General features: G+C 38.8%; 1 protein-coding gene across 2 annotated transcripts in view; it reads right to left on the bottom strand.

Moving 5' to 3' along the window:
• Positions 1-640: 640 nt before the first annotated feature.
• The window catches only part of LOC140457998 (leucine-rich repeats and immunoglobulin-like domains protein 3), a 60,777-nt gene continuing 33,449 nt past the window's right edge, over positions 641-27,968 (bottom strand). Inside the window, exons 4-19 of one of the 2 annotated variants that reach the window (XM_072551926.1) lie at positions 18,879-19,007; positions 17,805-17,948; positions 17,492-17,635; positions 16,943-17,086; positions 13,261-13,404; positions 11,833-11,913; positions 10,620-10,691; positions 10,006-10,077; positions 9,639-9,802; positions 9,092-9,412; positions 7,069-7,350; positions 6,187-6,636; positions 4,210-4,368; positions 3,524-3,670; positions 3,165-3,419; positions 641-1,379 (exon numbers count right to left, since the gene is read on the bottom strand). In XM_072551926.1, coding sequence (XP_072408027.1) covers positions 1,135-1,379; positions 3,165-3,419; positions 3,524-3,670; positions 4,210-4,368; positions 6,187-6,636; positions 7,069-7,350; positions 9,092-9,412; positions 9,639-9,802; positions 10,006-10,077; positions 10,620-10,691; positions 11,833-11,913; positions 13,261-13,404; positions 16,943-17,086; positions 17,492-17,635; positions 17,805-17,948; positions 18,879-19,007 — 2,953 coding nt within the window. In that variant the 3' untranslated portion in view covers positions 641-1,134. The remainder of the gene's footprint in view (positions 1,380-3,164; positions 3,420-3,523; positions 3,671-4,209; positions 4,369-6,186; positions 6,637-7,068; positions 7,351-9,091; positions 9,413-9,638; positions 9,803-10,005; positions 10,078-10,619; positions 10,692-11,832; positions 11,914-13,260; positions 13,405-16,942; positions 17,087-17,491; positions 17,636-17,804; positions 17,949-18,878; positions 19,008-27,968) is intronic. The other variant, XM_072551927.1, reaches the window with a different exon arrangement.

Raw genomic sequence — 27,968 nt, 5'->3', positions numbered from 1 at the left:
CCAGAAGTCTGAAAGTGTTGGGAATGGGTGGTGGTGGTAGTGGTGGGGTGGGTGGAGAGATAATTATTTTCTTGAAAAAAAAATTCAGTGACACAAAACAACAAATTAACTACAGCAGTATTTTCTTCTGTCCATAACTCAAACAATTAAGTAATAACACAAAAACAGGTCCTTTAAAAATTACAACCTATACTGCTCAGTAGAAGGATCATATTGGAAAATATCTATAAATTAAATTGCAATAATGTTAATCTGAGCAATTACAACTTCCTGATGTACAACAGGTTTGATCTTCACTTTTCAGATTGATCATTACGGTTGCAGTATGCATATTTTTGATAAGAGTTACGATGTGAATCAGAAATATGGGTGCCTAATGTTCTGATGACAAAATGTTTGAGGAGATAAAATACAATTCATGGAATAAGGAAATATCTATACTGCCACATCTCCCTCACAAGACACAATGCAGTATTTATCTTCATAGGCTCAACATTTGCCAGTGCAAATCTCCCATGTTATTAAGATCATTCGATCACTTTTGGCAGCTGCAATTTAGTTTAAAAGCATGATATGGGGTACAAAGATTACGTAGCAAGTAAATTTAAGTCTGAATATAAATACGTGCTCCTTCAAAAAGTATGGTTCAAAGCAAATGCCATTTTATTGTCAACTTAGATGTGCAAACAAGGCACTACAATTCTGACCCATAGTCAGAACTAGCACCACATAACTAACATGCTGTACCGCCAATAATAAATTCTAGCATACTAATGAAGTTCAATAAAAAAAATGTCTCCCTATTATACAAACATAGGTAAAATACTAGTTATTTACATAATTTACAGGTGAAAATTCATATCTCAGTAAAAAAGTATAAAATAATAAAAAATATAGCAAATTCGTCATACTTCAGAAGGGTAGTGTTCTCAAAATAAAAGCATACATCACTAACATTTCTTCTTGGTCCATCCATCATCAGTTTATGCCGATTTACAACCTGTTCATGATACAACTATTTCCTAAATGAATGAATTGTTTTTTTTCCGCAGAACTGCAGCAACACAGCTTTATGAGGTAGTTTGTTCAAGTCTTTCTTTGGTACAATAAATTTCAGTGTAGTAGTTCATACGTCTACGTATTAACTCTGTAAGGCTGAAATACTGGAGTCCTGCATTTGTCAACATTGCGTTCGTAAGTACTATTGTGTTGCCCAGTGACAGAAACCGGAGGATTGTCTGACTGTTCTTCAGCCTCAGAATCACTGTGGAGTAAGGCTCGAGGATTGTGATGAAGTGTTAATGATGGAGATACAGCTGGCTGGGTACAATCAGAATAGGGATCTTGGAGTGTTCTCCACAGAGGTTTCCCAAATGTCCCTGAAAACAGATGCAATAGAAGCATTTTATCTTCCAAGGTAATTTGAGTTTTGAAAGTATCATTTTGAAAAAAGAAAGAATCTGCTGTTACTGACGTTGTGATTAAAAACTCAAGCAACAAACATAGGCCACTGCAAAATTATCAGAAGGATAGCACAAGATATCAAGTATGGAGCATGCAAGATGGAGAACAAAGAGACATGGTAAGTGGGTGGGAAAGTGGTGTCACAGCCACCAATGTCTTGAAGTGCAGGTTCTAGAGACCAAATAGTCTACTTCTGCTTCTACATCTTTTGTTCTTTGTACAAACAGAAATACAAATGGATGGCAAATTTGAAAAGGTCTGTGTGCAGTATTTAACAAATCTATTAACTACGCCATTTGAAAAGTTTAGCAAAAGCTTTTGCTGGTCCTGTATTACTCTATTTTTGCTGCAGAGGGTAATAATACTTGTAACCTGAAAAATATTGAAGTCATTTTTGTTGTGACATATCTTATTGAAATGTCAAGGGCCACAGTAGTTCCAAGTATGCTTGTTCTCCAAATGAACATGTCAAACATGCAGTTTCTTTTAAATCTACTAAAGGATTTTAAGTTGGTGACATTTTAGCGTCTGGTGAAAGATAGAGCCACAACAGAAATGTCTTTCCATTCATATCCAGTGAAACAGAAGGTATTTGTAAATGTTCAGTCTTGAACAAAAGCTGAATTAGGAAAGCCCATTGAGCCACAAAGGTCATGCACACCTATTTTCACTTAAAAAAACTGGAAGAAACAAAGGAAACATGGAAAATAGGTGCAGGTGCAGGCCATTCGACCCTTCCAGTCTGCACCAGTATTCAATATACTCATGGCTGATCATGCAATTTCAATATCCCATTCTCGCTATCTCTCCATACCCCTTGATCCCTTTAGCCGCAAGGGCCATGTCCAGCTCCTGCCTGAACATATCTAATGAAGTGGCCATAAATAGCTTTCTGTGGTAGGGAATTCCATAGTGAAGAAATTCTTCCTCATCTCAGTCCTGAATGGCTTACTCCTTATTCTTAGACTATGACTGTTAGTTCTAGACTTCCTTAACATCGGGAACAGTCTTCCCACATCTAACCTATCCAGTCCCATCAGGATTAGATTAGATTCCCTACAGTGTGGAAACAGGACCTTCGGCCCAACAAGTCCACATTAGCCTTCCGAAGAGTAAGCCAGCCAAGACCCATTTCCCTCTGACGAATGCACCTTGCACTATGGGCAATTTAGCATGGCCAATTCACCTGACCTGCACATCTCTGGACTGTGGGAGGAAACCTGAGCACCCGGAAGAAACCCACGCACGCATGGGGAGAACGTACAAACTCCACACAGACAGTTGCCCAAGGCTGTAATCAAACCTGGGTTCCTGGTGCTGTGAGGCAGCAGTGCTAACTACTGAGCCACAGTGCTGCCCTTATATGTTATATACTTCTATGAAAGATCCCCCTAATTTTTCAAAATCCAGGAAGCACAAACCCAGTTGATCCAGCCTTTCATCATATGTCAGTCTTGCCATCCTGGGAATCAGTCTGGGACAAAATACCAATGTTGTTTTAAAAATGCAAGTGCTTGTGCTTTAATTGTCATAGCAAATAAATACTACTTTAAATGTCACATCACTATTTTAATATCATTTACTCATAGCTAAATTGACATTTAAAAAGAAATACTGCAACATTAGGATTTGGTAACAAGACAGGCATACAATCTGATCTTAATCCTTCCATTATATCACTGAGCGAACAAAATACATACCACCATACATGGTTGCTGGTAATTTTTCTGAATTTCTGCTTGAACCTGGAACGCCAATAGGAGTTCCTTTGTGCAGGGTTTGCACAGAATTGAACAAGTTTGAACTTGGGATCTGTACCATTATCTTTGCGATGGCTTGATCAAAGGGATCTTCTGGAGGTACTTGGGAATATTGACAATATTCCTTTTTCTTTGAATTTATGCTGGAGTCATCATATGCATTGGCACAAGCCACTACCTGATCAGAGTTTCCATCTGGTTGAAATAACAAATAGTTACAGTGAGATGTTTTAGCATGGCCAATGCCTCTGCATCTGCAGTGTTCTAGTTTTGTATTAAAGCACCTAGTTTGCATTTACCGTGTTGATGGATTCCTTCCAGCCGTTCTGATTCATACACAGTTCCTCCCATGTACACTGAGCCTGCTTGATCTGGGTCATGAAAAACTAGTGGGTCAGCCATGCCTTCTAGATCGGTGTCGCTTCCATTGTCAATATGACAAAGATCTTGAAAGAAAGCACATTTTTAAATTTGCTGATCTATACTAAATTGGTTTTACATTTTTTTCTAAAAATCTTCAACAAAACCAAAGGAAGCTACTCAAGTGGTTTTCAGAGAAACATCTCAAATTCTTTCCTGCTGCTTGTTAGTAAGCCATTTGGGAGGGGCAGTAGAAATGTTTTCTCAGCTTCCCTCCATTAGACAGTCAACATACAAAGGAAACTTAATTCTGCTTTAACTGTCTGTTATTCACCCTCTCTAGGCTCCATCACTGCCTATCTACTCATTCCCCCTCCCTCCCAACAGCTGTTAAAAAATCATCACTGGACTTGAAATGTTAACTTTGCTCTATCTCCAGAGATGCTATCAGACCTGCCCAGTGTATCTAGAAATTTCTGTTTCTTAATTTTGTTTTGCTTGCAAGCTGGACTGGTGAGTATAAAGATTTTCAACACATGCCTTAAATGACTTAATGCAAACGAAGGCAGGCAGACTATTGTGGAACATTGAGAATTTCTCCATGCCAATTAGCTTGAACGCTTACCATCACTTCCTCTATGCTGAAGTAAATATCCATTCATAGAGGAAGTCATAAGTTGATGGTGACTTCCAGCTTCTGATCGCCCATAGCCTTCCTGATGATCTGATAGGGTTCCCTGGGATGACAAGTAACTTGGGATGTCTGCAGGCAAGTTTGTCTCATCTGTAAAACAAGTATCATCGTTTTAAATGACACTATTCCCCGGTTTAATAATTAAAGTAATTTATTTTATAAAGCTGCAAAGTAAGAGTCCTTAAAATCACTTCAGTTCCTTTCAGGATAAAAAATATTTTGGTTCTATGTATACATGTCAAATGTTACTGTCAGTTCTTGAGCACAGCAACAGTAGTGCTTCGTATTTTTAGAAGTTATTTCTAAGTAACACTACTGATGTTTCATGTACTATGGTCTTATACCCTTGTACATACTTATTGCCATGTAATGTTTTGAATTTGAGATTCACAAGACAGACAGACTACAGTAGCACGCAACTCATCCATTAAGGAAACTAAAGTAGCAGCTAGTGAAGTTCTAGGAATCAGTCCATGAATGCTCAATATGATGCAGTACTCAGCTCTGCAGACCAAGATGTCATATTTGCAGCTGTGTTTAGTTAAGCCAATCGCAGACAGCCACGATGGATCCCAAACAACTGGCCTCAAGTTCTCCGCTGGTCAAGCAAGAGTTCTTGTTTCTGAATTCTATTCTAGAGGATGTTAGGGACAGTGGAAGGCAGGATCAGGAACTGTAATTTTCCTTTCGATCGAACAATTTATAAAAGCCTGATCTCAGAACAGAAATAAAGGAGTCCAAGTACTGGCTTTATATCAATCAGGATGACATCCAGTGATGGTGCAATATTATTTAGATATATATCTTTGATGATTAAAGGTTATTTAGTTATTTCAGATTGTCAAGATAGTCAAAAATGGTTTGCAAATACAGGCATTCACTAGGCCACAAACAGGTCCCATTCTGGAGTCTGTTCCCAAGTCAATTTGTTCGCAGGCCAGAACACAATACTGGACAATGTAAACGAACCATTCAGAAGTATAGGAGTTACTCGTATATCATGTTTTTAAAAGTTACACCCAACTATGGGATTGCTTTCCTAACTACAAGCATTTGTAAAATTTAGATGTCAATACTCTTTTAACCCAAGATTTTTTCCACATTGGATTGCTATTAAATACGGAAGCAGATAACTAAAGAGTTTTGCTTTGACCACAGAGCTGTTCGAAGGAAATAAATGCTGAAAATTTGTACCTCCAATGCTTTCAAAATGTTGCAGTATGTCATAACACAAAATTATGAATACAGGTGCAAGTGTTGAGTTAATTACCTTGGGAGCATTCATTACTTTTAAAGAGTGGGTGGGTTGCAGGAACAGGTTAACTAAGAAAAACAACAGAAGGCCTGAGAGGGGGAAAAATCCAACTCCCATGATGGCATTATATATTAACCTATAAATAGCTGAGCTGCACATGTTAGGAACATTTCAGACCCAATTCCCAACACATACTGATATACATGATCTCACTGGCAGCATGAGGCAGAATGCTACAACGGTTTCTCCAATGCTTGCATGAGAGGATAGAAAAAAAGAATGAGAACCATCAAGGATTCTCTCAGATGGTTAGCCAGAGGCCTGACAAGTATACAGTCCAGTGAAATAAGGACAGGATTGATCGTTACTGTAGTTGAATAGCCTGCCAATATCTACAGGTTAAGGTTCAGTCACAAACTACAACCCCATTCCTTGAGCAATCAGTACTCTGAATTATACCCAGCAAATTGTTAATGCAAACCAATCAATCAGGAAAGTTGAGGAAGAGAGGAGAGAAAGTGAGAAACTTCCACTTACAAATGCACATTTTTTTATTACTAATTCTGTAAAACAACAGGGAAAGAAAAACAGAAGGTAAAAACCTCTGTGCTGTTGCTATTAAATAATCGTGAGCTAACATAGCATATCCTCACCTGTGTTTGTTACACTGCAGTCCTCACTCTTCCGTCTTGTATGGTAAATAATAACCACCCAGACTAAAGAAGTGCCAACCACACAGCAGACCACTGCAATGATTACAATTCCAATTGTAGACCATCCATCCTCTTCGAATGGTGCAGCACTCTGTGTTGAATCACAGTTTGGTATAGGAATTACATTCAGACGTATGTGGCCTCGCTCAGTGCCAAGAGTATTTGACATTTCACAAGTGTACTTTCCAGCATCTTCCAGGTTGGAGTCTACAATAATCAGAAGCTGATTTCCAGCAGCAAAGAAGTGTCGTTCAGTTACTGTTAACGGGCTGTCATCTTTGGTCCAGTTTAACCTTGGAGGAGGACTTCCAGCAGCTATGCACTGTAGAACTGCAGTCTCACCTTTTGCTACTGTTTTATCAACAAGAGGGCGCACGAATGAAGGAGTTTCTGGTTTAAAAGAACATACCAGATTTTTATTTCTTATATAGTTATCATTTAGAAAAGCAAGAATAATGCACTGGATAAATGCTGAAGATCACAGAAGCTGCAAATGATGAAATATTGACTCAACGGATGCAGATAGCTCTTCTATAACACAATGGTTGAGTTCTTGTGCAACCCCATGTTAAAGAAAAATTACGTTTTAGAAACAGCGCTTAAAGTGTTGGTGCTGTAATCGCATTATAGCCAACACGTTTTAAAAAAATTCTCACTTTAGATACAGTGCCCCCAATTTGGCAATTGCATTATAGCGAATTCACATTAACGTTATAACAGAACGACTTGTATTAAGAAAGTTTTCCCTGCTCTATATTCCATTATGAAGGCTACACATTTCTAAAGAAGTTTCATATCTGTTGAATGATAAGATTGACTCACCAAGTACAGTGAGTGTTGCATTGGTTGAAATGGCTCCAGCACTATTTTGAGCTGTGCAACTATAGATTCCAATGTCTTCTATCTTCACATCTACAATAAAAAATACATCGTCCTCTGGCATAACATGCATCCTTCTCTCTCGTGCAGCAGGGAAATCAGTGCCACCATCCTTCTGCCAGGCTATCTGTGGTGTTGGGTGACCAATCGCAGCACATTCTAAACGGGCCATCGCTCCTGCCCGAATAGTAAGATCTGTTGGTGATTTTGTAAATGATGGTAGCACTGCAAAACAAAATAAAATAAAAATTATGAAAGATATTGTACATGTATCAAACGGACATCTCAATTCGGAGGACAACTGTGACTTTACTTGCATCTCAAACAGTGAACTAGCAGAAAATGTCAGAAATATACCACCTCAGTAGGAGCAAAGACCGGTGATGCTTCAGGTGTATATGCATTGATGGAACAGATGAAATGTCACTATCTAATCATTTTTCCTTACACATGACCTATTAGAAATGGACTGCAGGGTAGTCATATTTGAGAACACGGGTAGTCAAGTTTTATCTGTTCTGTTGAAAGGTATACGATGTACTGTAACTTATCTTCTAGTTGTTCCCTTTCATTGCTGTGTATTTTCTGAGATTCAAATTTCACTAGTTCACTTGTAATTAAGATGGGAGCATCACTGATTTTCAGCTGTCATTTTTATATTGCCTGCTTTTATTTCAGAATCCAGCATTTATTTTTGTTTGGGAACGAATGAAAAGCTCTCACATTTTCTCCATCCTTTCATTCTACTAGGCCAAGTTAATTGCTGATATTTTTTTCATGAACATGGATTGTAGTTTTTGACATGCAGGTGGTGAGATAATAAGAAATAAACTGTGAGTAATGCCAGTTTCTCTCTCAGGTTAACAAATGGGTAGAACCCAGCACATGTTGCTAAGTTTCATCCATACCATTTTAATGACAGCAAAAGAATATGGAATGGGTAAAACAAATAAAAAATCAAAATTAACAGCAGGAAATCACATCAATATAAACTAGGACACAGGATTACATTACGGCTGCAAAGTTGTGAAGTTATGGTATTGCTAGAAGACATGCAAACCCACAGTAAATACTATTGTTTCCTTACTTTCCATTGTGTTCATGCTTGGGTGTATAATCATAGCAGAACAATGAAAGACTTAATTAAACAAAGAGCAAAGAAAGGGGAAAAACTGATCGGAGAATGCTGCTCCAACAGCACAACTTGTCAAATCAGTAACTTTTAAAAAGCACAAGTACAAATGATAGTTACCTCACAGGACGATTGGAAGGGATGGGGAGGAGAACAGATACAAGACAGATATTGCAATATACAAGAATACAAATGAGAGTTTTTAAAACCTCTCTGGAGAAAGAGAAGTGGTTCAGCAATGCAATTAATGGCGAGGGCTTTACTTGTCCGAGATGACATTTGTAGTATTCTTGTAAACAGACTCTCATTAGAGTCAGAAGGCTGTGGATTTGAAGGCCCAGTCCAAGCCTTCAGCACACAATCCCATTCACACCCTAGTTCCACAAACACTATAAGGTCGCAAGTCTTACCAGACCACAGAGCTGTGCTTTCATTAGAAAGATCACTTTTGATGGTTTAACATGAGGGTCACCACACCTCAGGAAAGTGAGAAGTTGAGCAGGAATACCTTTCATGGTGACTTCAGCCAGTATGGGAATACTCAGTAATGAATGACTAAATGGTAAAGAAAGAAAATGTCTGGTACTTGATCTGTTTGAGAAATCCAAACAAATATAACTGCTTTATCTGTATAAGACAATTCACATACAATTAATCACTGAAGCATGAGAAATGCTTCAAGTGCTTAAGATGTGTCATAAAGAACACTTCCATACTAGCTTTTGGGCGCAGTTAAATTCCTGGATGGAAAGCTTTGAATTCAATACATTTAAAATAGTGAATATACCAAATTTAACTTTCAATATTTGGTCAGTGAAAATTGTTGATACATACTGTTCACAGTTAGCTTGGCTTTGTTGGAATATGATGAACCAAAATGGTTGGAAATGACACACTGGTATTTTCCTTCACTACTGAAATTCACATGTCGAAGGCGTAAGATGGTAGTATATTCCATGACTTCGCCTCCTTGTGACCGGAGATGTGCGTAGTTCTCAATCTCGCCGTTATGAAGCACTTCATTATCCTTCTTCCAGGCAAAAGTCATTGGTGAATCACTGCTGCTCGCTGCTGAGCAGATGAAACTGACGTTGGAATCTTTTACGGCTGCTTGAGTTTCAGGCTGTTCAATAATCTCAGGTTTGGGGAAGTCATCTGCGAGGAATCATATTTCAATTAAATTTAAACTAAACAAAACAGAATACCCACTGTAACTGTCAAAACGTCTACATGTGCTAATTCCAATATGGACAGATGCTTTGTGTAAAAATCTGAATTAATAAGATATTTGAGAATTATTCACATTAACCATATACTTACCAATTTTACTCAAGAGATTTAAAAAATTTTAATTTGCATTTTTAAAAAGTGTATCACATACCACATACAAAGTCTTCTGGTTTGGTGGCAAATATACTTTTTCCTTTCAGCCACTGGGGATGAGCACAACTTGCATTAATGAATGGTTGAAATCCATTATCTGTCACCCATTGGTGCAGCCATTTTAGCTGGCAATCACAAAGAAGGCTTGTAGTGTTCAAGTACCTAAGAGAAATAGACGTTAAATATAACATAGGTACAGTAAGTTCACAGAAGAAAACAAAATCAGAAGCTATGGCTTGGAACTAAACAACCTGAATAAGACTTTAGATATTATATAATTGCTTTGCACTTCATATACCAAAGATAGGTTTAAATTTAGTTGCAGCCCTTCAGATCATGTAACAGTTACGTCAGGTCACACTTACAATTCGTGAAGCTTCTTCATTTGAGAAAAGGTATTGCTTTGGACAGACATAATTGCATTATTGCTCAGATCACTGCAAAAGAAGGAACGAAGGTAAAATGAATAGATGCATGAATGAAATAATACACCGACTATTAACATTTCTTTTACACAGCCTTCAATATTGCATTCCATTGTACTGATCCAACTTTGTCAAATTTAAAATGTTGAATTAAGGGTGACTGCTCAAAGGACTAGCAAACTTTGATTTGGAGGTGCCAGTGTTGGACTGGGGCGTACAACATTAAAAATCACACAACACCAGGTTATAGTCCAATAGGTTTATTTGGAAGCACTAGCTCACCAGCGCTCCAAAAGCTAGTACTTCCAAATAAACCTGTTGGACTATAACTTTAAAGATTACAAACTGTCACTTAATAATCAACTAATGATAAGAAAAAACAAATTAAAATCCACAGGTTGGCTTTAGATAATCTTCTCTACATCTATACACTACAATCAATTCACACTTAGTATAAAAAGTGATTATTTACCACTTTACCAACAAGTGCACATTAATGATTTAACTGGTTGCAGCACTGAATACCATTGGTGCTAGAATTACAGGATACTTACAGGTATTCAAGTGCATCCAGGCCAGAAAATGCTTTTCTTGTGATTGATCGAATTCGGTTTCCTTGTAGCCCCCTAGAAAACAAGCATTTAATTTTAATTGTAGGGAAACTGAAACATTCACATTTGAACAAAGTCAGCAGTATTAGTAGAGAAGGGAGGTGTTTGGTACAAAGACATGGATCAAGCTTCATTACACAAAAATTGTATTTTTATTTTTATATATCTGCAAACAGATCATTTGCAAAATACTCATTGCAACATCATTCTGCTAACTTAATTGAAAATGTTCAATTTTGGAACTAAGATCTCCAGCTACATGGAAATTCACAAACAAGAAAACCCAATTTTAGCTTTGTTTGCTCGGTACCCTGTAATATGCATAAAACAAGGCAAACAGGCCTGGCTAAAAATTTATTATCAAACACTAGCTTTTCAAAATGAAGCCTATGGTGCTACAGTTCCAAATACATCCCCAATTGCTTCAATCAAAGCATATAGAATTAAACAGCAAGAAAACAGACCATTCGGTTCAACTAGTTTATGCTGATCATAATTTCAAACTAAATAAGTCCCACCTGCCTGTGCTTGGCCCATATCCCTCCAAACATTTGTTATTCATGCACTTCTCCAAATGTCTTTTAAACATTGCATCTGTACCCGCATCCACCACCTCCTATGGAAGTTCATTCCACACATGAACCATTCCATGTGTAAAATGTTGTTCATGTCTTTTTTAAACCTTTCTCTTCTCACCTTAAAAGTATGTCCCCTGGTCTTGAAATCAACCACCAAATGGAAAAGACACCTGCCATTCACCTCATCTATACCTCTAATGATTTTTATGCACGCCTTTAAGGTCACCCTTCAACTTCCTATGCTCCAGTCTAGGCATCCTCTCCTTAACTCAAACCCTCCAGCTGTTAGCAATATCAGGAAAGATCTGCTCATGATATATATAGTAGTTTTGGATATTTTGTTCACATCATACATCCAGGTAATTGTATATTTGCTTTCCTCACCAGAGACTTAATGCCCTGAGTATTTTCCATATCACTGGTTCAATGAAGGCGAAGTAACTTGTTTCAACACTTAGAAGTTTCCTCTTCTCTATCTCTACCCCTAAATGCAGGTCACATGCAAAAACCATTAAACTGACACCATTTCAGTGACTTAGCAATCACAATCAAGCATTACAAACAAAATAAACACTTACAATTTCTTAAGTTTGCTCAATTCAGAGAAAGCCCCATTCATATCCTCAATAGTCCATGAGATTTCATTGTTTCTCAGGTCTCTAGTTGGGTGGATTAAGAAAAGGAATTAAATAATAGAAAAACAAACATTTTCTAAAACACAGAACAGATGGGACATCTGATTTGTGAAAGCTAGCTATGCAAAAATTATTTGAGCAAAGATATGTTTCTGTCGCTAAGGACTGAACTTCAAAAACAGTTACAACTGTACAAATGGTCTGTTGGCAGAAATTTCTTTGAGCCATTTCTATTACCGAATGGACTTGACAATAAAAACCCTCAATGTTTGGCCTTTGAGTAGTAATTCTGTTGACCTGTGCAGTTTCCTAATCTAGGTGAAATGTATTCACAAGCACTCAATAGGAAGCAACCAGTTTCCTAAAATGCTGCACGATCTGTTGAATATTTAGAGCATTTTTTGCTTCAATTTACTTCCTAAGGAATGTTTTGCTATGCCTACCAGAATCCTGTTCACCCTCACAATGGATCGTGCCTTTTGAGGAACAGATATATTGGTGATGACAAAGTCAATTGGGTTTTACTCCTTGAGCTTCTCGCAGCACTTGCTGCAGATCCAGCATGGTAAATATGCCTTTTGACACAGTAGTGTTACAACTGATACCCTTGATAGTATAAATTTATAGTTCCCAACTGGATTTCATTCTATGGCCTTACTGCCTGCAAAGTTCTTCCAATGGTAATCAGTAGGTTCCCTTACTGGTCTTTCACCTGATGCCATGAAATGTCATGGGGTCCACAGTCCATGTCAAAGACTCCCACTGCATCATGCAAAGTCATTTCCTTTGGTGGGTGTATCCAGTAAGTGGGCCAGGATACACCCGAATATGATGACAGAGGAATATGGGACATTAACTACAATGTATGATTTAGTAAATATAACCAGATCAATGCTTAATTCATGCTGAAGAGCAGTCTGACAATTTCAATACCAGGGACAGATCAAGAAATAGAACCATGTGTCAGATATGCAAAAGAAAGATGACTGAGGATAAATGTATTGGGACTCCAGGCATTATGTTACGTGTGTGAGAAGTGAAGCCATCAAAGTGAACTTTGTCATATCTGGCAAGTTCAGAATGGAACCAGGTGAATGCAGTCCAACTCAGCGAGATGACAGGGGATTATATTGAGGTCAAATGCCTAAAGGGACAGACAGTTTAGGTAGGATGGACAAAGATAGTTTGTCACTGCCATAGTCCACAGGATGTCCTGTGGCATTAACAGCTGTTTCAGTATCATGACAGGATAGAAACTTGGCCAGGGCACAAATATGAAGAAAACAGACAGGCAAACATAGACTGAAACGAACATCTGTGTTTCAACAAATAAATCACTAGTTTTTCAAAAAACAGAATCATAAAACTTACAGGCTATGCAAGCTGGAAAGTCCTCCAAAGGCACCATCAGCAATGTAGCTCACTTGATTGTTTCCGATATACAGCTGTCCAAGAAGGCTCAGGCCAACAAAGCTGGAATCTTCTAAACGTGTCAACTCATTGAACGAAACATCTCTGTCAATGGAGAAAAAAATATATTTTACATTGCAAACAATAAAAATACAAGATTCAGCCGGGTTACATTTAAATGGCTTCAAATTCAATTTTCCAGTGATTCAACAAATTTACGTAGTGACCGGATGGGCCACACAAACCAGGAACATACCAATTTTAGTTGCCAGCCAGATCCAAGTTATGCAAGCTCATACACTGTGGCAGCAACATCAAGACTATGATTAAGATTTGGAACCGGTACTCTTGCAAAGTCCAAATTGTCTACTGTAGTTTACACATGAACATTTTCTGTCCTGAATATCCTGCTTTAGCCCTGCAACCACCTCTTTAATTTTACCTGAGCTACTTGTGTTAAAATTAGAGATTAGCTTTTTCTCACTCAAGCACATATACTTCTGGCCTTTTCTTCAGAATGCATCCAAACCAAAACTGTACAGTTACCAACGTTGGACAGACAATCTCCAACTGTAACACACCCTTTTTTTTGACTTATTTGACTTCCCAGAACCAGAGAGTCAACAGAATTCCTTCTTTCTTCACACTGAAGGCATAATGATCCAAAAGGGTTTCATCTAAACAGAGGAATTCTTCTCCTTCCCTCCTATTAGCAATACATTTTTCTCAGTCAACATAAAAGGTCATTAAAGTCTCCTAACATTACTGCTCTATTTTTGCAACATGTCTTTGAAATTTGTTGACAAAAGTTTCCTCTCTTACACTATGAAAATAAAACTCCCAAAAATGTAATAACACCCCCTCAGTTCCTCAACTAAGGCCAAACAATGACAAACTGTGGAATGTTCTCAGGAGACGGCCTGGAAAAAACATCAGAGAGAGAAAAATGGACAAAAATTATTTTAAAAGTTTAGGTAGCCCAGGAAATATCTAGCAGAACCTGATTTAAAGAAATGAAGTGTACTTAATTTTGTTAGTATCACTGCAACCACAATATCCAAGCTGTTTTGCATTGTAGTGGTTCAAGAGTGAGCTAGAAAGTGAATAGGAGGTTTCAAGGACCAGTATTCTATATTGCTCCATCAGAGACCTACCAATCTAATTTATTCCTGTTTAGAAGATGGTGTCTATATCAATCATCTAATTAAGATCAGCTTCTGATATTATACTGCGAAATCAATACTCTGCAGCACAGCAGCAAACCTGTACACTCAGCTTTACCAGCTCTTGGAAATGCTCCTGGAAATGTGCATGGTTTTAAAATAACAAATGATGTCTCAGCAGAGGTGACAAGAAATGAACTAAGTATTAACATAGATTAAGATTATTGGAAATGTAGCAAGGAGCCTGATGAGCAAAAGACATATTCTTGAATGGAACTGCTGCAATGATTTTCACTCAAGAGACAGTATCCATTTAAACCAAAGCAACTTATTAGGTTATGTACATGGGGCTGGATTTTACATTTCTCAGCAGCATGAGGAAGGTAGAACAGAAATTGAGTCGTCATCATGCTACCGCTTTTCCTGATCATTGAATCAAGTATTAGTTGGTCAATTCGGGGCCGTCCAGCCAAATAAAGATGAAAAGGAAACTCTGCCCATTTGGGAGTCTTGCCTACTGTGTCACGCAGCAGAGGGTTTACACTGCAAATAGGAAGAAGTTGGTCATGGTTTCAAATTTAACCCCAGCCCCAATCTCAGAATCCATCTTTATTCTGTAATCAAGACTCAAAATTATTTTTAAAAATAATAAACAAACATACAGATGCTGCCAGCCGGAGTAGAATCTATCATTCAGTCATAATCCCAGTGGCAGAGCTCTTTTATTGCTTGGTTTAAGCTGCCATAAAACACATGCTTGCTTTCAAGGCTAAAAGCATGGAATATGCAGGGGGAAACAAAAAGAAAATTTCAGATGATGGATCATTAGCAAGCTCAATAGTTTAAGTATTAGCAGTTTCAGAGTGGAAGATAGGACTCCGATTTCTTTGCTCACATTCTGTAATTTGGGAGACTGTCCTGAGGCAGTTTTATTGCTCACCTTTGAAATCCAGCCCAAACGCACAAGTATGTTGCAACTTAGCAAATTCTCCTCGAACTAAGCTACTATTGGACAAGCAACTCAATATTTGCTAGTTAACGGTTCTTGTTGAAATGACTGTTTGAAAGTGACAACTCCAATACAAAGGAACATCAATTACCCGAATATCGGAATATCCGGCAAGATCATAATGTCCCGATGCTCGACTAAACTATGCTACCTTGCATTCCATTATCTGAATGAAGTAATCCCTGCCAGTGTCCCTCGGATAACTGAGGTTCCTCTGTATTGCAGAAGTGAACACCATGTCCAATTACCGTTCAGCACTCTCATTTCTGCAGGTCAGGACGTGGTCATGATGGCAAAAGGGTTACTTGGGCTGCTGAACCTCATAGGACACTGCCAGTAAGATAGTGAGGATAGCCCCCTGGAATTTAAAGGAATCTCTCTTAAGAGGTTCAAATTACTTGCCAATCAATCATCTTTCAGTAGCACTGGTTCCCCAAACCTCAATCCCTTTGAACACAGCATCCACACTGGAATACAGAGATTACTGTATCCATCGTTAAATAACTAATTTTTAAACATTGAAAGAAGTGAACTTAATTTAAAAACAGTTTTCTACATTTCATTATCACACCACTGGGAGACCTCAAAATCAATTCCAAAAGATTCTTCACTTCCCATTTGTATGGGTGGCCACTTGTGCTATTTAGATGACTACATCAACCAACTGAACACAGCAAACTTTGTTTTAACCAGCACCTTATGTCAGTCTCGATAAACCAGCAAGAATTATATACCTCAAATTCTGGAAATTTACTGCATTTTTGTGACATCCACACTATGTCAGTCGAGGGTACAAACGAGAAGGCTCTCTGCTGTTAATTTTTATTTAAAGCAAAGTGGCAATCTTGTTTAAATGATTTATGTTATAAATAAAGTATAACAATGATGTGTATATCCCCTGCATTATGTTTACGTTGCTTAGTGCGCGTTTTTACATCGATTATGTGAACCTCTTGATCAATTGGTACACTCTTGGTCCCGTAGGTGCCAGTCAATAAAATTATTGCTGTATGAAAGCGACAATTGATTAATTAATTTGATTTTAATGGTGTTGATCGAGAGCGGAGTGTTGGCCATGAACTCAAAACTTCCGTTTTTTTTTCTAATAATGCTGTTTGGGACTTCCGTGGGGAGGCAGGACCTCACTAAGTGCAAGACACAATCTATTCCACAATTGGTTTATGTTCTTCAGCAGGATACCTGCTGCTTATTGCGTTTTACAAATTAAAGAATACTAAGTTAGTACAAATCCAATTTGTGTTCATAGCTGTAAAATTAAAAATAGACAAAAAGAGCATTATAAACAAGTCATTTGTGCTCTGAAAATAAATCTTGCATCTTACCTCTCATAAGAAACACTACTTTGGTCATCTTAATTAAAAGAAACTTTATAAAAATTACACTCAAACATAAAGCTAACATTTTGGCTTGATTTCGGGACTGGAACTGGAATGGAATAAAAGCTACTCACAGTTCACTGAGTTTTTGGCAGAACTCCCAGGCATCTGGGTTGATCCTGTTGATGGCATTCTGGCTAAGGTTAAGTTGTTGCAACATGAGTAAGCCATACAACCATCCTTTCGTTACTTCTGTCAGATTGTTAAAATCTAATTGTCTGGGAAAAGAATTAACAAAAAAGTAATCTTGAATTATCCTGAAAAATAGGTTTTATTATTTACTTTACCTGTTTATTACACGGTTAAAAAGCTTGGCAAAGGCAATTTAAAAAGAAAGAGGCCATGTGGCTGGATTCTCTGGAATGAGAGTCAACTGCCAGAGCTGCGAGGCCAAAAAGGTAGAAAGCAGCTCATTTTACAAACAAGTTTTTACATATTTTGCTGAACCAAGTACTTTGTGTAAAAAAAATTCTAGGTGAAGATTCAAATGAAGTAATTTCATAACATGCAAACATATGAATAAAAAGTCTTTTTACAGCATCTAAGATTCAAAATGAATTCTATTTTGGCCTTATGAATCGTTCATATGAAAACTATACTAAGTAATTAAAAGCAGTTCTCACAAAGTCTCGATGTTACTCAGTCCCCAGAAAGCTCCATCCATGAGTTTACTAATGCCATTTCGTTGTAACTTCAGAGATTTCAAAGCACTAAGTCCTTGAAATGTAAGACCATCCACTTTTTTAATTTTATTGCGGCTAAGTTCCCTGCAACAACATAAAAACACGAGTCTGGAATGGCAAAGCAACAGATTTTTCCACTTTAAATATAAATGAATAAGTAGTAAAGTGAACATTTAAACCCGAAATTCAGATAAAACACAACTTAAACTTGCAAGTGCTTTTTCAAATTTTGAAATGAAATAAGTGAACTTACAACTGCTGAAGATGGGACAGCTTAAACATCTTTGAAGGAATAGCCGAAATTTTGTTCCGGTTGAGCTTTAGGATTTGTAGTGTGTTGGAAAGATTGTCAAAGCAACCAGGATCCAAAGAAGTTATTTTGTTATTGTTGATGTACCTAAACAATAATGCTCACAATTAGGAAATCTTATGTAACGCTACACCATTTGCAGAAGTGTCCAGCGAACAAATAAAGTTTAATTTCTCAGCAAGTCAGTAATGTTGCCTCCAATCCCTGCCCAGAATCTTTAGAAGTACACAAAAGACATAACATGTATGAGATGCTCATCAGGAAAATCTTTGTTTCAATCCCTAGACTATTCTAGATTAACCAATTACTTCTCTAGTGACAGCCAGGCTACAAGAGCTGACCTGGATGCGTTATCAGCCAGTAGCTTCACCCCAGATTATCTCACATCAAATGAGCCCGAGGAGAATGAGGAGCTTGAGCTCAGGTGCACCTACCCCAAATCAAATTGCTTGCCAACACTGGACTAACCTTGGACATGAAAAATTAACATTCAGACAAGGAAGCAAGCACTGTGAACTAGCACCTGAAACAAAGCCAGCATAAACTGCCCTCAAAAATGAAGAGAAAAATTTCAGTCATTTGGTTGTACAGAATTCTAGCATTGCTGAGACATTTTGTCCAAGTTTTTCTGTCCTTACAAAAGGCTCCTAATTTCTCCTTCATTGGTTTGAAGTCCATTTGTTCTAACTATACTTCTGAAGAAACTAGGGACTTTAATCCATATCAAATGTATAAAATAGATCCAAGAGACCACTGAGCTACTTATAATCGTGATCTCTAACGCAATACAGGAAGAAACCTTGAGAAAACTTTTCCTAGGAAGATTTACTGCATTCAGTAGAATTTGCATGGTGAAAGGCAGCCCTGTAAAATAAGATCCTATTTTTTGAACAAGGTTAGATTGAAAAGGCCTGCTTAATATTGTTTCCTCTGCTCATTCTGAAGCTCTACCCATCTAAAACACAATTCTTTTATCACAACTAGCACAAAATGTAAGAAGTTAGGCAACACACTTACAGACACCGAAGTTGCAGAGGTGGAAATGTTTTCAATTCCGAAATGTGATTGTTACTGAGATCCAGTGTTTCCAAAGACCGGAATGGTGTCAGTTGCTCAGATCTTACCTCAACAATTTTGTTATTAGACCTGTGGCAAAAATGAGATTTGATGAACAAAAACTAAAAGGTGCAAGCTCTTGGATTCAAGTACATAGTTATAAACTTAGCCTTAGTATTAAAAAAAAGCCAAGTAGAACTTTAGCATCAGTACTCTTACCACTTTTCTGACAAAAGAGTGGTGCAACAAAATAGCACATTATACTTTTAGACAAGAAATGATGAAATAATCCAACTGGATGTGTGTTCTGAGAAAACCAATTTCTTCTTAGACATAATGTATCAGCACAAATTCAGAACAAAGAGATTGCAGCAGTGAAAATGTTAATAAATTATTTGTGAAATTTTCTTCTTTTCTACCAATTTGCAGTTCTGTATGTTGGAGTAGAGCTAACTTCTGACTCTAAATGGATCATAATTGTTGACTGTATAATTTGATTATTTATAAGCCAGTTTCAATAGGTGCTGCAATCAGCTAACTTTTATTGCTGCCTTGTTTTAGTAAATGCCCAAATGATAGCGTCATGGGTGATCATGAAAGGGGATCATTAGAAAACACTACAAGCTTTCCACAACTTACAATTTACAGTATCTAAACACTTTTGAAACATGCGTAAACAATTTATGGATGCTTACTTGTAAACTGATTTATTTAAGGGTGTGTGTTTATTTAATATAAGCAAAGTGCAACAAACTTAACATGTTGCTCACACTCCATACACCCTCGATTACAGCTGAAACTTAACAACCACTTTTAATTCAGTTCCACTGGCATGAATGTTATTTCTATGAAGTAATAGTTCACACAAAGTATATACATAATTTCAGTTAATGATATATTAAACAAAATTCTGACATGCTAACATGCTAAAACTGTGACTCTAAAGCATTTGTTTTAACTTAATACAAGCAGTCAAGGTCAAGAATATTGACTTCCCATGTTCTAAACAGAATCCATCTACCTATCTCCTCCAATCCACTGATTGCAATTGGGATTGGTTAATTACTTAGTATAAAGATGTGTCTCATCCTTCAGTGCAAATACTAAAATAATGCAGGTTACACTAACAGGCCAACACACAAGAAAGTTTGGTGGAGGTTTGAGAAGTGACAGTGGAGGAGTTAAGTGCAGGAAACAACAATACAATCCAAGAAACAGAGATCCTTCCACTTGATGGCTTCAGGAATTAGAATCATAGAGAAGTTCAGCACAGAAACAGACCCTTTGGTCCAACTCGTCCATGCCAACCAGATATCCTAACCTAATCTAGCCCATTTGCCAGCACTTGGCACATATCCCACTAAACCCTTCCTATGTGCATACCCATCCAGATGCCTTTTAAATGTTGAAATTGTACCAGTCTCCACCACTTCCTCTGGCAGCTCATTTCACACATGCACCACCCTCTCTGTGAAAAGGTTGCCCCTCAGGTTTCTTTTATATCTTTCCTCTCTCACCCTAAATGTATGCCCTCTAGTTCTGGACTCCCCAACCCAGGGAAAAGACTTTGTTTCTTTATCCTATCCATGCACCTCATGATTTTATAAACGTCTATAAAGGTCACCCCTCAGCCTCCGATTCTCCAGAGAAAACAGCCCCAGCCAATTCAATCTCTCCCTATAGGTCAAATCCTCCAACCCTGGCAACATCCTTGTAAATCTTTTCCGAACCCTTTCAAGATCCACAACATCCCTCCGATAGGAAGGAGACCAGAATTGCACACAAAATTCCAAAAGTGGCTTAGCCAATGTCCCGTATAGCCGCAACATGACCTCCCAACTCCAATGCTCTGACCAATAAAGGAAAGCATACCAAATGCCTTCTTTATTATCCTACCTATCTATGACTCCACTTTCAAGGAGCTATGAACCTGCACTCCAAGGTCTCTGTTCAGCAACACTCCCTAGGACCTTACCATTAAGTGTATAAGTCCTTCTCTGATATGCTTTTCCAAAATGCAGCATCTCACATTTATCTAAATTAAACTCCATCTGCTACTCCTCAGTCCATTGGCCCATCTGATCAAGATCTCCTGTACTCCGAGGTAACCTTCGTCCATGATACCTCCAATTTTGGTGTCATCTACAAGCTTACTAACTACGCCTCTTATGCTTACATCTAAATCATTTATGGACCCAGCACCGATCCTTGTGGCACTCCACTGGTCACAGACCTACAATTTGAAAAGCAACTCTCCACCACCACCTTCTGTCTTCTACCTTTGAGCCAGTTCTGTAACCAAATGGCGAGTTCTCCCTGTTTTCCATGGGATCGAACCTTGCTAACCAGTCTACCATGGGGAACCTTGTCAAATGCCTTACTGAAGTCCATATATATCACATCCATTGTTCTGCCCTCATCAATCCTCTTTGTTACTTCTTCAAAAAACTCAGTCAAGTTTGTGAGACATGATTTCCCACGCACAAAGCCATGCTGACTATCCCTAATCAGTCCTTGCCTTTCCAAATGTGTACACATCCTGTCCCTCAGGATTCTCTCTGACAACATGCCCACCACTGATGTCAGGTTCACTGGCCTATAGTTCCCTGGCTTGTCCTTACCACCTTTCTTAAATAGTGGCACCACATTAATCAACCTCCAGTCTTCTGGCACCTCACCTGTGACTATCAATGACACGAATATCTCAGCAAGAGACCCAGCAATCACTTCCCTGGCTTCCCACAGAGTTCTAGGGAATACCTGATCAGGTCCTGAAGATTCATTCAGTTTTATGTGTTTCAAGACATCCAGCACCACCTCCTCTGTAATATGGACATTATTTTCAAGATGTCACCATCTATTTCTCCACATTCTACATCTTCATGTCCTTCTCCACAGTAAACACTGATGCAAAATACTCATTTAGTTTCTTCCCCATCTCCTGTGGCTCCACACATAGACTACCTTGCTGATCTTTGAGGGGCCCTATTCTCTCCCTAGTTATGCTTTTGTTCTTAATGTATTTGCAAAATCCCTTTGGATTCTCATTAACCCTACTCACCAAAGCTATCTCATGCCCCCTTTTTGCCCTCTTGATTTCCCTCTTAAGTATAGTCCAATTGTCTTTCTGATCTTCGAAGGATTCTCTCGATCTCTCCTGACTATATCTGACACATGCTTTCTTCTTTTTCTTAACCAAAACCACAATTTCTCTCGCCGTCCAGCATTCCCTACACCTACCAACCTTTCCTTTCACCCTAACAGGAATATCCTGTCTCTGGACGCTCGTTATCTAATTTTTGAAGGTTTCCCATTTTCCAGCTTTCCCTTTACTTGTCAACATCTGCCCCCAATCAACTTTTGAACGTTCTTCCCTAATAGCCTCAAAATTAGCCTCCCTCCAATTGAGAACTTCAACTTTTAGATCCTGTTTATCCTTTTCCATCACTATATTAAAACTAATAAAATTATGGTCACTGGCCCCAAAGTGCTCCCCCACTGACAGCTCAGTCACCTGCCCTGCCTTATTTCCCAAGAGTAGGTCAAGTTTTGCACCTCCTCTAGTAGGAACATCCATATACTGAATCAGAAAATTTTCTTGTACACTCTGAACAAATTCCTCTCCATCTAAACCCTTAACACTATGGCAGTCCCAGTCTATGTTTGGAAAAATAAAATCCTCTACTAGAACCACCCTAATATTCTTACAGATAACTGAAATCTACTTACAAACTTGTTTCTCAATTTCCCACTGACTATTACAATCATATATAATACAATCACAATAAGATGATCATCCCTTTCTTATTTCTCAGTTCCACCAAATAACCTCCCCGAATGTATTCCCAGGAATATCCTCCCCAAGTACAGCAGTAATGCTGTCCCTTATCAAAACATGTCACTTCCCCCTCCTCTCTTGCCTCCCTTTCTATCCTTCCGATAGCATTTACATCCTGGAACGTTAAACTGCCAGTCCTGTCTATCCCAGAGCCATGTTTCTGTAATTGCTATGATATTCCAGTCCCATGTTCCCAACCGTGCCCGGAGTTCAGCTGCTTTCCGTTAGACCTCTTGCATTGAAGTAAATACAGTTCTATCTGCCAGTCCTCCTTGTTCTCTGCTTTGTTCCTTCCTGCCCTGACTGTTTGACTCACTCCCTTTACCAAGTGTACCAGTTTCGAATGGACCTCTTTCCTCACTTTTTGCCTGGGTCCTACCTCCCCTCCAAACCATACAAGTTTAAATCCTCCCAAGTACCTCGAGCAAATCTCCCTGCCAGTATATTAGTTCCCTTCTAATTCAGCTGCAATCCATCCTTCTTGTACAAATCACTTCTACCCCAAATGTTAACCATTCTCCCATACACCAGCTCCTCAACCACACATTCACCTGCTCTATCCTCCTATTCCTACCCTCACTAGCTCATAGCACCAAGGAGTATTCCAGATATTACTTACCGAGAGGACCTCATTTTAAATTCCTGCACAACTTTCTATATTCTCCCTTCAGAATCTCATCCTTTTCCCTTCCTATGTCGTTGGTTCCAATGTGTACAATGACCTCCTGGTGGTCCCTCTCTCCTTTGAGAACATTCGGCACCCTCAGACATCCTTGATCCTGGTGTTTGGGAGGCAACACACCATTCTGATTTTTCACTGCTGGCCGCAGAAACATCTGTCTGTGCCTCTGACTAGAAAGTCTCCATCACAATTGATCACTCGAAACCAGACATTCCCCTCATTACATTAGAGTCTGTTTTGATACCAGAAACTTAGCTGTTCATGCTACATTCCCCCGAGAGTCCATCACCCGCTACATTTTCCAAAACAGCATACTTGTTTGAAATGGGGATAGCCATAGAGTCCTACACTATCTGCCTACCTCTCTGACCTTTCCTGAATTAACCCATCTTCCTGACTGTATCTGCAGCTTTTCTCCCTTCCTGTAATTGCTACCTATCACACCCTATCTCTTGTAAATTCCTCATTGCCTCTATTTGCTGCTCCAACTGATTCATTCGATCTGATAGGATTTGAAACCAAACACACTTCCTGCAGACATAATCCTCAGTAACAACAGAAATTCTCCCTAAACTCCCACATCCAACAAGAGCATATCATACTATTAAAGGCCATCTTTGTTACTTCACAATCTACAGACCCAGAAAATAGCATCACGTGGTGCTGTATGAATGAATATGAACTTGAAAACTTCCAGCCTCAGCAACTGGCCTAATTTGGGTATGTGAAGTATTGAAGCTTCAGTGTTCTTGGGCAGGGATGACAGGGGGAAAAACATTAGCAATCTTTTCTTGGTCACTGGTTCCACTACAAACAGCTATGTAACTAGGTCAGCCTAGCTCTTAATGATCTTCCGAGCAGAACAGATGTAAAACTTGTCCCCCACTCCTCCTTCTCTGTCCAAGGCCCCAGAAGATCTTTTCACATCCGACAGATTTTGCTGCACATTCATCCATCTCATCTACTGTGTCTGTTGCTCTCGATTTAGTCTCTTCCACACTGGGGAGACAGGATGCCAACTTGCGCTTCATGGAATATCTCTGGGACACATGCACTAAACAACCCCACCATCCTGTGGCCAACCACTTTAACTTTCCCTCCCACTCCACCAAGGACATGCAAGTCCTGGGCCTCCTCCACCGCCAAGTCCATGCCTGGCAGAAGAATGTTCCATCTTCCGCCTCGGGACCCTTCAACAATACGTCATCAACATAGGCTTCATTACTTTCCAAATCTCCCCTCCCCTCATCCCAGATCCAACCCTCCACTCGGCACCACCCTCTTGACTTGTTCTACCTGTCCATCTATTGTCATCATGTTTCCCCCTCTCAGTCGAAACAAAATACTCAGAGACAGTGCGTCTTTCCTCCTTCATCTTTATTCTGGGCCCTGGAAGGACATAGAACGGTCGTCCATACGCACAGAGACACAAGTTCACAGTCTTCTCTGGAACAGCAGTTTCTCAATGAATTATATGGTCATTTTACAGGGAGGAGCATCCAGATAAGGCCACATACATATTGATTGGGTGACCATTACAATCAGAGTGTGTCAATAGCAAAGATTAAGCCATCTGCTGTCACACAATGAAGAACTGGCTTCACATAATGAATATGTTTTACCTTGTTAAACTGACCTCACATACTGAATGCTTCCAATACTATTAAATGGTTCCACATAATGAATGCTTTTCCACCTTGTTAACCCACTACCCTTGCCACCAGCACACCATTGTTAACTGCAAGTTCTTATCTGATCTGAGTCATGCTCAGCTGAACCTCTTTCACAAAACTTTTTCCTTGCCTGCTTATACCCTATACATATTCTCACATCTTCCTTCCCATCTATCCGCTCCACCCTCCCCACCGACCTATCACAAATCACCCTCCACCTGCATTTCCCTATTGCTTTCCCAACTATCTTCCCCAAGCCCCACTCCCATCTTCCTTTTTATCTTTCAGCTCCCCCCTCCCACAGTCCTGATTAAAGTCCTTATGCCCAAAATGTTGACTCTCCTGCTCCTCGAATGCTGAGCACACCTGCTGTGCTTTTCCAGGGCAACACACATTTCGACTGACTCTCCAGCATCTGCAGTTCACTTTCTCCTATTTATTGTACACAGTCACTTGTGAATAGCCACTATTACCATCCACAAAACTGGTACACAAGTTGCAACTTATCAGAGAAGCGGGCAACAAAATCATAGAAGGCCAAGGGCGTTTAAATGACAAATCTACCTCTACAAAAGGGAGGGAAACTGAATAACATTTCTCTATTTCAGTTTGCTCCAATCGTCCATTTCTATACCCCACCCTACTCATTATACGCTGCAAATTCATAATTTTAAAATATTAGTCTAACTGATTCATTACTGTCACATGTCCCAAGATATAGTGAAGTGTTCCTTTGTGTGCTGTATGGACAGATCATATCATATAAAGCGCATCAGATTAGCAGAACAAAGTGCAAAATATTGTGTTCTAGCTGCAGAGAAAGTGCAGAGAGAGATTTCAGAATTAACATTTGCAAGATCTGATCAAAAGTCTGATAACAATGGGTAAGAAGCTGTTCTCGAATCTGCTCATATACGTATTCAAACATTTCTCTCTTCTGCCCGATGGAAGAGGGTTGAAGAGAGTATAATCAGGATGGGAGGGGTTATTAAGTCAGATGCTTTCCCAAGGCAGAAGGAAGTAGAAATGGAGTCAATGAATTAGCGTGATGGACTGGGCTGCGTTCACGACTCTGTAGTTTCTTGCAGTGTTGGGAAGAGCAGTTGCCATAGCACGCTGTCGTGCATTGGGATAGAATGCTTTCTAAGGTGCATCGACAAAATTTGCTAAGTCTTTGTGGACATACCCAATTTCCTTAGCCTCCTGGGGAAGTGGATATGATATTGCCGTGCTTTCTCGCGTCGACGTGGGTGTATTGGGACAGGTTGTTGGTGATCACTCCTCCCAGGAATTTGATCATCTCAGATTGTATGGCACAATCAGATGTAGCAACAGTGAGCTGCGTCTGTCATTTAAAGCTTCAATTATATCCATTTCTACCACCCTTTCAGGTAGTGAATTCTAGATTTTAAGAACCCTTGCAGTATTTTAAATCTATGATCTTTGATTAACAACCCACTTGCCGTCAGAAACGGAGCAAGATAAAAAGAACCATTCAGAATTTTATCTGAACTTCCCATTTTTGCTCAGAGAACAATCTTAGCTTCTCCAATCTCTACAAATAATTCCAAGTCCCTACTCGTGATAAATATCCTCTACACATTTGTTAAGACCTAAGTGTGGTACCAAGTATGATGCAGAATACTGCAGTTGAGGCATAAACAGAGACTTTCAAATAGTGTAATTTTGTTGAGTACAATATACCCATCTACAAAGCCAAGCTACTTTATTAAAATGTATCCTGCCACTTTCAAAGATTAGTGAATTTACATGCCAGGTCTCTCAACTCTTACATCATCTTTAAGATAGTATAATTTATATTACATTAACTCTCCATGCTGTTCCTCGTAATGTGCATCGTTATCCACATTAAACCACATACTGGCCATTTCACCAGACTGTGCTCATATAGCTGAAGTCTGCTATTAGCATGACCCCTATTTACGTCATCAAGTTTTGCAATGCCTGCAATCTTCAAACCCAAACTCAAGTGCAAGCCATTCACATACAGGAAAACAAAAAATCAGTCATGATATTTGGGGATTTCTACATCATACTTCTCCTCTATGTCTAGACTCCTACTGCCTGGATAATTACTGTGAGTTCCTGCACACACTTCTGCAGTTGAATAAATGAGTCATTGGTACTCTAATGTGCCTCTTCAAAGTCCATATATTTAGCATTCACCACATTATTTTTATCACTGTTGTGACTACAAAAATGTAGAATGAAGTTTAGTCAGCCACAAATGCCCATTAATATCTTGTATTAATCCTTGATTCTTTGATTCTCAGTGTGACTGATAAGAAGAAGAGTCTGCTGACAGTAGCAATTTATTTGAATGGACTTATAATAATGATGCCATATCCCAACTGAGCATAATTTTATAAATAACGCAGTGCTTCATAATACTGTGACATAACCACACTGCAAATGCCAAGCAGTCAACTTTTCCAAGAACACTTTCTGCTTGAAAGATTCAATGCCTGATTTATGGATGTCAGCACTACCTAGTGAATTTGAAACAGCAGAACACGGTGTGCTATGCCATTCAAGTTAAAAATATAACAGAGGTGATACATCGCAGAAACAATATGCTCAGTTCTCATGCCATAATGCAAACTTAAACGCACAAATATACAATCTCAAAAGGGACATGGGTTACTTCTTTCAATAGGTTTATGATATTTGTCATCCAATATGCAAGACTGTATTAAACATAGGTACCTATCTCAACATAACCAGTTTTCTGTATTTAGTATGAGCTCATCCTATTACTATTTTTCATGATTATCACTCCCTTGCTCGAGGTCACAATGCTACTGCTGGTTTCACACTAAAAACTGAGGTTGATACTC

Source organism: Chiloscyllium punctatum, chromosome 32 (genome assembly GCF_047496795.1).
Source record: "Chiloscyllium punctatum isolate Juve2018m chromosome 32, sChiPun1.3, whole genome shotgun sequence".
Taxonomy (NCBI): Eukaryota; Metazoa; Chordata; class Chondrichthyes; order Orectolobiformes; family Hemiscylliidae; genus Chiloscyllium; species Chiloscyllium punctatum.
This window is presented reverse-complemented; position numbering and strand designations above follow the sequence as displayed.